This window comes from Rhinoderma darwinii, chromosome 9 (assembly GCF_050947455.1).
Source record: "Rhinoderma darwinii isolate aRhiDar2 chromosome 9, aRhiDar2.hap1, whole genome shotgun sequence".
NCBI classification, from domain to species: Eukaryota; Metazoa; Chordata; class Amphibia; order Anura; family Rhinodermatidae; genus Rhinoderma; species Rhinoderma darwinii.
Window position 1 is genome coordinate 12,641,893 of NC_134695.1, and position 10,947 is coordinate 12,652,839.

The 10,947-nt window shown below is 40.8% G+C and overlaps 1 protein-coding gene across 3 annotated transcripts in view; it reads left to right on the plus strand.

Moving 5' to 3' along the window:
• Positions 1-8,853, plus strand: part of KCNK4 (potassium two pore domain channel subfamily K member 4) — a 130,742-nt gene extending 121,889 nt beyond the window's left edge. For all 3 annotated transcript variants that reach the window (XM_075836849.1, XM_075836846.1, XM_075836847.1), the window contains exon 7: positions 7,603-8,853. In XM_075836849.1, coding sequence (XP_075692964.1) covers positions 7,603-8,133 — 531 coding nt within the window. In that variant the 3' untranslated portion in view covers positions 8,134-8,853. The remainder of the gene's footprint in view (positions 1-7,602) is intronic.
• Positions 8,854-10,947: the final 2,094 nt, after the last annotated feature.

The window sequence follows — 10,947 nt, forward strand, 5'->3', positions numbered from 1 at the left end:
CGTTGCAGGCCATGTGACCACTGGCTGCAGCGGTCGCATGGCCTCCAACGTCATCCAGGGAGGCCAAAGCGAACGTCAGAGGAGGGAGCGGGTATGTACACTACCGTTCAAAAGTTTAGGGTCACTCAGAAGTTTCCTTATTTTTGAAAGAAAAGCACAGTTTTTTTCAATGAAGATAACATTAAATTAATCAGAAATACACTCTATACATTGTTAATGTGCTAAATGACTATTCTAGCTGCAAACATCTGGTTTTTAATGCAATATCTACATAGGTGTATAGAGGCCCATTTCCAGCAACGATCACTCCAGTGTTCTAATGGTACATTATGTTTGCTAACTGTGTTAGAATTCTAATGGATGATTAGAAAACACTTGAAAACCCTTGTGCAATTATGTTAGCACCGCTGTAAACAGTTTTGCTGTTTAGAGGAGCTATAAAACTGACCTTCTTTTGAGCTAGTTGAGAATCTGGAGCATTACATTTGTGGGTTCGATTAAACTCTCAAAATGGCTAGAAAAAGAGAGCTTTCATATGAAACTCGACAGTCTATTCTTGTTCTTAGAAATGAAGGCTATTCCATGCGAGAAATTGCCAAGAAGCTGAAGATTTCCTACAACGGTGTGTACTACTCCCTTCAGAGGACAGCACAAACAGGCTCTAACCAGAGTAGAAAGAGAAGTGGGAGGCCCCGCTGCACAACTGAGCAACAAGACAAGTACATTAGAGTCTCAACTGGCAGCTTCATTAAATAGTACCCGCAAAACACCAGTGTCAACGTCTACAGTGAAGAGGCAACTCCGGGATGCTGGCCTTCAGGGCAGAGTGGCAAAGAAAAAGCCATATCTGAGACTGGCTAATAAAAGGAAAAGATTAATATGGGCAAAAGCACACAGACATTGGACAGAGGATGATTGGAAAAAAGTGTTATGGACAGACGAATCGAAGTTTGAGGTGTTTGGATCACACAGAAGAACATTTGTGATACGCAGAACAACTGAAAAGATGCTGGAAGACTGCCTGACGCCATCTGTCAAGCATGGTGGAGGTAATGTGATGGTCTGGGGTTGCTTTGGTGCTGGTAAAGTGGGAGATGTGTACAAGGTAAAAGGGATTTTGAATAAGGAAGGCTATCACTCCATTTTGCAACGCCATGCTATACCCTGTGGACAGCGCTTGATTGGAGCCAATTTCATCCTACAACAGGACAATGACCCAAAGCACACCTCCAAATTATGCAAGAACTATTTAGGGAAGAAGCAGGCAGCTGGTATTCTATCTGTAATGGAGTGGCCAGCGCAGTCACCAGATCTCAACCCCATAGAGCTGTTGTGGGAGCAGCTTGACCGTATGGTACGCAAGAAGTGCCCATCAAACCAATCCAACTTGTGGGAGGGGCTTCTGTAAGCATGCGGTGAAATTTATCCCGATTACCTCAGCAAATTAACAGCTAGAATGCCAAAGGTCTGCAATACTGTAATTGCTGCAAATGGTGCATTCTTTGACGAAAGCAAAGTTTGAAGGAGAAAATTATTATTTCAAATAAAAATCATTATTTCTAACCTTGTCAATGTCTTGACTATATTTTCTAGTCATTTTTCAACTCGTTTGATAAATATAAGTGTGAGTTTTCATGGAAAACACAAAATTGTCTGGGTGACCCCAAACTTTTGAACGGTAGTGTATGTGCGATAATTTACGCAGCGGAATTTACGCCCTAAAAAAAACGCACCACAGCATGGTACGGGATTTCGGACGGCATTCCATCTAGTGACTTGGAAAATTACTTTTATCCATTTCCTTACTGGTCCTTTTTAATAAGGCTTCGCTCACATCTGTGTTGGAGGCTCCCATTAGGAGCCTCTGTCGCAGATTCCGTCAGAAATGTGGAAAAAATGACGCAGCTTACAATGCTATTTTTTCTGGTAAAATGACAAATACCATGACGGAATCTTGACGGACCCCATTGACTTTGACAATGGTGTCCATCGGCAGAAATTGTGTCTGTTATGTGATGGATCCAGAACTGCCATCTATTTTTGTTTTATTGTTACTATGACAGACAAGAAAAACGGAAATACGAATGCGGATATGAAGTCTAGCACTCATCGCAGCATTGTTTAGAGTATTCTGTTCAAAAAAAGCCTAACACAATTCACTATGTTTCAATGTTGTTACACAATAAAATTGACTAAGGTTACTTACCCCACAGAAGTAATACAGTATATCGACCACACTCCCCATTGATTTGCAAAACATTATACTATCTAATTTTTTGAAGAATTGTCAGTGACCAATTTTTTGAGGGAAGAATTACTACTGTTCTGTAACACAGTTAAAAATAGTGTAGTACCGTGTTAGCCAGAAACAATATGCAATGTTAAATACTTTTGTGTCAAAAAAGACAAAAGTATTGTAGGTATGATACCTTCATTGGCTAACCATAAAAATGATATATGCAAGCTTTCAGAGCACACAGGCTCCTTCTTCAGCCAAGTTTACAAATGTATGACTTAGAAAAAAGCACAACATTTAAGATGTTACACAGAGACAATTAGTACATGAGGTGATATATCATTAAGATAAGCCGGGGCCATAAAACTGAGGTTATAGGGGTGATAAGGCTTCGTTCACATCTGCGTCGGGGCTCCGTTCATGAGTTCCGCCTGAGCTTTCCGTCAGGGGAACCCATGAACGGAATCCAAACTGAAACAAACAGAAACCATAGGATTCCATTTGCATCACCATTGATTTCAATGGTGACAGATCTGGTACAAATGGTTTCCGTTTGTCACCGTTGTGTAAGGGTACCGTCTTTTTGATGGAATAAATAAATAAATACCATTTTCACCGGATCCGTCACCATTGAAATCAATGGTGATGCAAACGGAAACCTATGGTTTCAGTTTGTTTTAGTTTGGATTCCGTTCATGGGTTCCCCTGATAAAAAGCTCTGACGGAACCCATGAACGGAGTCCCGATGCAGATGTGAACGAAGCCCTACTTGGGTGTTAAGCGATCTGGAGTCAGTCTGATGAGGGATGCGACGTGTGTCCATGTAGCGGCTCATAAATCCAGGTGTAAGGCTGGGTTCACACACACTATTTACGTTCGTAATTCGGGCGTTTTAGCCCCGAATTACGTCCGAAAATGCGTCTCAAAACGTCGGCAAACATCTGCCCATTCATTTGAATGGGTCTTACGCTGTTGTGTGCCGACGGTCATTTTTTTTACGCGCCGCTGTCTTCAGACGTAAATGGAGCCGTTTTCCATGGACTTCATGGAAAAACAGCTCCAATTACGTCCGTTATGGACGCAGCGAAAGACGCCTGCACATGCCATTAAGGCTGAAATTACGGTGCTGTTTTCTCCTGAAAACAGCACCATAATTTCAGCTGGAACGAACGCTGCCGTGTGAACATACCCTTAGAGTGAGGCCTTGTGTCAATGACTGGAATTTTATCATCAGCTTGAATTCCCACATTTTTCTTTCTCCTTTGTTCTGAAAGAGAACCTTTCACCTGCCCATATATGTGCGGCTTAGTGCAGCATGTAATGGACAGTGCTTCACAAACCCTGCTTACTTGAAATTATATTTCTAACTTCCTCCGTTATTTACATATCAGTGCCATTATATTTTTTGCCCAATATCTAAATAACCCCGTGAACTGTCAATGGGGTCTGTAAATGGCAAGGGGGCATGTTACTACCGCTGTGACACTGGCTAGTGGCGTCAGAGCTGTGTGAGCATGCGTGCGCACGCACCCTCTCACTTTTGAGCTCTCGGCAGACAAGGACAACAAGACTGGGATCTCTCGCGAGATCACACAGTCTTATCGTCCTTGTCTGCTGAGAGCTGAAGTGTGAGAGTGTGCGCCCTCACGCATGCGCGCACAACTCTGACGCCACTGACGATGATACTCCCGCAGCCACAGAACACAAGAAGAAGAATTCACATTCTTCTTCTCTTCCTCTGTTCCATGGCGGCGGTGGGGCAGTGCGTGTGCGTGCATGCTCTCTCCTTTCCATCTCTTGTCAGACAGTGAAGGAAAGACTGTGTGATCTTGTGAGAGAGCAGCTGTGACACACTCCGTAGCTGATTGGAGAGTGTCACAGCGATGTTGCACGCCCCCTTGCTATTTATACGCCCCGTTGACAGTTCAGGGGGTTATTTACATATCATGCGCCAAATATAACGGCACCGATATATAAATAACGGAGGAAGTTCGAAAAATAATTTCAATTGAGACAAGGCTCGTGCAGCACTGCCTGTTACATGGTGCACTCAGCTACACATGTATGGGCAGGTGAAAGGTTCTCTTTGAAATGACCCTTCAGTATTAGGACCTTTAAATCTGCCAAACTGTGTTCTGGTCCAGAGAAGTGTTTTCCCACGGGTGTATCCACCTCCTGTTTTATTGTATGTCTGTGTAGATTAATTCTGGTTTGTAGTTTTTGTTTTGTTTCTCCAATGTACATAACTTTACTAATACACCTTGTACACAGTATCATGTACACTACATTGGAGGATGTACAGGAGAACGTGCCAGTGATTTCATAGTCCTGTTGCGTATTTGGTATGCGAATGGTTTTTTATTTCGTATGTGGATTGGTACAGGTCTTGCATTTTCTATTGTTGCAAGGAAAAGTGCCAGTCTCTGATGGTGGTGAGAGGGCACTTCTGACCAGGAGATTCCTTAGGTTTGGTGGTTGTTTGTAGGCAAGGAGAGGTAAATCCGGGAATATTTCCTTCAGATTATTGTCTTTATTAAATACGGGTTGGAGATCAGCAGCAATTTTCCTCAAGATGTTAATTTTGTATATGACCACTAGGGGCACCCTTCTGTTGTCTTCCTTCTCTTTGTACTCCAGAAGATTGCTCCTTGGAATTCTTGTGGCTCTGTAGATCTGATCATCTATAACCCGTGGATGATATCCCTGTTGTAAGAATGTATTCCTCAGTGATAGCAGGTGTTGTTCTCGGTCTTCACTGTCTGAACAGATCCGTATGTACCGCAGAGCCTGGCTGTAGATGATGGATTTCTTTATGTGTCTCGGATGGAAGCTGTTCCATCTCAGATATACTGGATGGCCTGTAGGTTTATGGTAGATTGTGGTTTGTATGGTATTGTCTCTCATGTATATGGACATGTCCAGGAAATGTATTAGAGATGTTGAGTAGTTGAGTGTGAGTTTGTTTCTAGGATGGAACCTATTGAAGTTTGTATGGAAAGAAAGCAGTTCATGTTCAGAGCCTGTCCAGATTATCAGAAGGTCATCAACGTACCGGAAATATGCTTGAGGTTTAGTTGCGTAGGTTGATAAAAATTAGCATATTGTGATGACATTCTGCTACCCATAGCGCTTCTCATACACTGCAGATATATATCTTTGTCAAATGAAAAATACTAGTGATTGGGTACGTACCTGATGAGTTGTAGGGCTGGCTCTGTCACTAGATTATTCTTTTGAAGAAAGTGTTGGCATGCGACTATGTCATCCTCATCCTCCGACTCCACATCCATGGTTGCCAATATTGTTCATTGACACAAGGCCTCAATTTAACTCCTGGATTTACATCACATCCCCCATCAGACTGACTCCAGATCCCTTAACTCCTAAGTCATCACCCATATAACCTCAGTTTTGTTGCCCCGGCTTATCTTATTGATGTATCACCTCATGTAATGATTGTCTTTGTCTAACATCTTAAATTTTATTTTTTCTAAGTCATTCATTTGTAAACCGCCTGAAGAAGGAGCCTGTGTGCTCTGAAAGCTTGCATATAGAACTTTTAGAAAGGTATCATACCTACGATACTTTTGTCTTTTTTGACACAAAAGTATTTAACATTGCATATTGTTCTGTAGAATGATAGATTCCAGATTATATGATCACAGCTTTATAAACCGATTTCTGAGATCACTGCAGATGATACACTTATTTTTTTCTTTTCATGGTGTTAAATTGATTCTAGAAATTACACTCAAAGTGTTTCCATAACTGTACCATAAAAAATACCAGGAAATCTACAATAGAGTTCTCGTCCCAGCAGCAGTGACCATTAGTTATAGTGATGTATATGAAAACATACCACCAGCCTTTCCATTCAGTTAGAGAGCGACACTTGCTGGCCACAACTACTGCTTTTAAGCAACATTTATCCTGAGAATAGGCTAAAAAAAAATATTAATAAAGGAGTTTGAAAGAGAACTTTCTGTCTCTAATTATTATTGGTTTTTATTAAATTTTTTTATTGAAATATGTAGTGTGCAAAACATATACCTTAGAGAAAAAAGAATTTGGAAAAAAAAGGGGAAAAAAAAGACTACAGAACAAACCACAATGTCTATATTTATATATATTTGTTCTCTCTCTGTTTGCATGTGTTTTTTAAATTCAAATAAATATATTTATTAAAGGAAAATTTAAATTGACAAGCCATTGAGTTCAGATTATATACATCACCACGCAAGAAGTAGTTTATCATAGTAGTGAGGGATTAGTAATGAGGTATAGCAAACATGTCAAAAACTGGTCCAGGAATATATACAGAAGTAAGTTTCTATGATCAGCTTCTATGAGATGAGATCTGAAATAGATTTTGGTAGGGCAATGAGACATATACATATTGTTACTAGTTACTAATGGGGTACCACAAAGGTCAGCATTAAGACCTATACTTTTGAATACATTTATTAATAACCTTGTAAAGGGCTTACATAGTACAACTAGCATATTTGCAGATGATACTAAATTCTGTATGGCAATTGATACAGAAGGTGACATCATATGGCAGACAGATTTGGTGGAGTTATAGCTTGGACAGAATAGAGGCAAATTGAAGAGGCTCTGTCACTAGTTTAGTAATGCCCTTTCCCCCAGCTAATCTAATAGGCGCTGTCACACTGATAATGCTAGTGAAACTGGTGTCCCAAAACGTTTATTATTTTAAAAGTTCTGAGCTTTTTTCTAAATATGTAAATGAGCCTATACTTGACAAATGGTCGTCAACAGCAGCGATTCTGCAGAGGTGGAGCTACCTCACAGCCTCTGACGCTGTCCTATCAGAGTGTGATGCTGCTTCACACATTGTGAGAGACTCAGGCTGGAGGGAAGGTGGATCACTTAAAATAGCCATATCTTAGGCTGTGGACCACCTAGAACAGTGGTTCTGGTGGCATATGAAAGATGGGATTCTAATCTTTAATATGGCACAAGGAATAGTTATTTCTGGAGGTCGGCTAAACCAGAGATATGTAGTAATGATGGGGCAGACATTTCTTTGGACTCTTTTACAGTAAGAGAATATAATTAATTCAACTGCTGAACAAATATCGATATCATAGACTTTAGGTTTAGTGCCCTTTTTAAGTAGACTGGTATTTCTTTTATGTGTGTGTGTGTGTGTGTGTGTGTGTGTGTGTGTGTGTGTGTGTGTGTGTGTGTGTGTGTGTGTATATATATATATATATATATATATATATATATATACATATATATATATAATATGTAATGTATATTATTAGGCTTTTGTACCGCACCTTTCAAAATAATGTAAATCAAAAGTTGTAAAATACTTTTTACTGCCTTCTTTACAGATGGGTGGCTTTACTGCTCATGCTGCAAACTGGACAGCAAGCATGACCGCTGAAATGAAGCTTCCTCACAGGGGGCTAAGCCTTAACTTTCAGGAACGAATGTTGCGACAAAAAGAGGTTTTCCAAGATTCAGATGGACAGCCAAATGGTGAAGGCGAGCTAGAAGTGGATATGGCAAATGAGGGAGAGGGACAAGTGGAGAGAACAGAAGATGAAGAAGAAGAAAATGAAGAGCCCCAAACACTTCCAACTTCAATTCCCATCATCCCACCACAGACACCCCCACTTACTCCTTCTTTCAGAGCAGAGGATCCTGCAAAGCGAATCATTGAGTGGGGAGAAAATATGGCTTTCATTGATGAATCTTCAGATACTCAGAGTGAGATAGGCGTAAGAGAGGGGGAGACAGATGAAAAGGGGGAAAAGGGCAAAGTTCCAAGAAGTAAAAGAAGGAAGAGGACAGGAGGTAGAGGTGGTAGGAGAGAAACCCTCCCAACTCCACGGAATCGGGATAAGGGGGAAAGTGGATAGCAAAGAATGTATCTTAATCTTACAACTTTGCTTCAATAAATGTCAACACTACCAAAGTGCCACTCCTATCACTTCACTGCTAGATTATGCATTGAACACGAATCCTACAGGCTGATTAATGTCTCCGATAGCTGTAACATTAGTCACCGTTTTATACACACTGTCCAGACTATTTTAATGTTTAATTGGCAGTTTTCAATATAAAATGATTATTTTCTATGTTCACCAATATAATGTTTTATGCAAGAGCCTTCACACAACAAACAAATGTCTGCATGGCAGTGCCAACGTATTTCATCTTATGCCCACAGGTTAATATAAGTATAATTTTACTCATGATAATATCATACTCGCCCTACTCCGAATGTCATATAATGCCAGTTCACAATTATATACTAATGTAATTTACCACCTAGAAGTACAATCCCATCTCAGCAGACCATGCTTTTGTATGTCAGTGAGCAGCCGCTGTGATCCTAGTCATCTCATTGGCTTGTGTATCTGATACATGTGGGTGGGGGAGGTAAATGTGATTAATAAATGGCCTGTAATAAAGAGGTTTAATGAGCTGTCTGTGCGGCTGCAGATTAAATGCTGTTTGTCTCATGTGCTGCCAAGACAGGACCAATACTCTATCCTAGAAACAATCATTGCTGCTGCCACTGCTCTGTCTTCCATCAGGTTTCTTCCAGCACCGTAATAAAATATGGCTTTCCTCCAGGTATTCTTTCCCCAGCCTCTTACATCTTTTCTCATCACCTGATCAATTTGTGAATATCTAAATAATAATCTCCCGCATTCCAGGCTGTTCGTCAACTTGTCCTCAGCTACCCCTACTATTTCTAGCTCAGAACGCTGAGAGGGTTATTGCACTAAAAATGCAAGCCTGGGCCTTACTAGGAAATAAGACTATTTGGACAGATTAAGGAAACAGAGCCATAGTGATAAGAAAAATAAATACAAAAAATACAATATACAGTATATGATCCTCCTCTTTCTTGACCCTGCTCTGTCCCTATATCACAATCCAAAGGATAAAAAACAATTAGCAAGTATTTCATATGCTCCCAGGAATCCTCCATGTTGATTCCCTTTTGAGCCTCCAGTGCAGGAGGTTTGTGGATAGAGATGGCATTTAGATTGTTCCCCTGCTTTGTCTGCAATGTAGACCGAGCAAGCAACTCCTGTCCCACAGCTGGCCTTGAGGTAAACCTGGAGGAAATGGACCCCTTACATATTTCTACAGTCTGAGGGTATGTTCACACGCACTGTTTTCAGACGTAATTCTGGCGTTTTACTGTAATCATGTTTTCACTACGGGACAGTAGTTCCACGGAGAGGCAGGGACTCCTATCATTGTACATAACTATGATGCTAGGAGCCCGGCTCCCTGCAGTGTGTCCGGTCCGGGACTTGCGGACGACATACGTTCCATCCTTTACGAACCGAACATGCTCGTGTGAATCCAGCCTAAGGCCTCATGCATATTACAGATCTGAGTTGTAAGGATCCATAATTTGGTGCCGATAGAATTGTACAGTTTTGTCTGATTTCAAACACATGTGTATGGAGTTTTTTTTTCTCTAACTAAATCCATGGGAAAAACATTGTGGTATGTTCCATCACATGCTGTATAGCAGCGATTCAGACACCAGCCCACTACTTTGAGGCCGCAGGTTGTATTCACATACTGCAGCCAGATACAATTTTTAAGTGAATTGGATTAAGAAAAATGTATTCCCACCCTGTGATTTTCAAGACATACTGCGTTTTTTTTTTAGAGCTGCACCATTAATGGTAATTTATTCACACTTCGATAGCATTATTTTCCTATTCACTTCAATGGAGAAAAACCATAGACTATAAAAATAATCTGTAAATACCATATCCACTTTCTACATGTAAAACTACAATACAGTTTTCCATTGCAGCCGTACTAGGAACGTTTCCAATCTTGGGGAAAAAATGCAACAAAACTGATGTATTAACCTTTAGGGTATGTTCACACGCTAGCTGTCATTTACGTGTGAAAAGACAGACTGTTTTCAAGAGAAAACAGCTGCCTCGTTTCACACGTAAATGCTCCTCCTCGCACTTTGCAAGCCGTCTGAGACGCTCGTAAATCTTGAGCTGTGCTTCATTGAGTTCAATGAAGAACAGCTCAAATTACGTTGCAAAGAAGTGCCCTGGACTTCTTTGCCGAGGCAGTCAATTTACGCGTCGTCGTTTGAGAGCTGTCAAACGACGACGCGTAAATTACAGGTCGTCTGCACAGTACGTCGGCAAACCCATTCAAATGAATGGGCAGATGTTTGCCGACGTATTGTAGCCCTATTTTCAGACGTAAAACGAGGCATAATACGCCTCGTTTACATCTGAAAATAGGTAGTGTGAACCCAACCTCAATGCTGCTGACAGTAATGGTTTTACATCTCAGGAGCCTGTAGATTGACACTTTAGATTTCTCCCATAAAGTAGGCCACCGCCCAAGGTCATGTGTTTTCTGTCTTCTTCTGGTCTGTCAGATGGTGGCCGCCATTTTGAGCAATTTGTGCGTAATGAATACCAAAAGTCTGAAACTTTTTGTTCAAATTTTAAACTAATTTCATTTTTGCACAATCGATTCGTTCATCTTTAATAAATATTCATAATTTACATATGAATAGAAGTAGCTCATTGTTGTAAATTTTCCCTTCCGGCCCGGATTACGTAAGTAGACGCATTGCATTAGTGTTGCAACGTGTGACAGTGACACTTACGTTAGTGTTGTATCCCACTGTTCAAGGGTATACACAACTTAAAGGCAGCCACTGC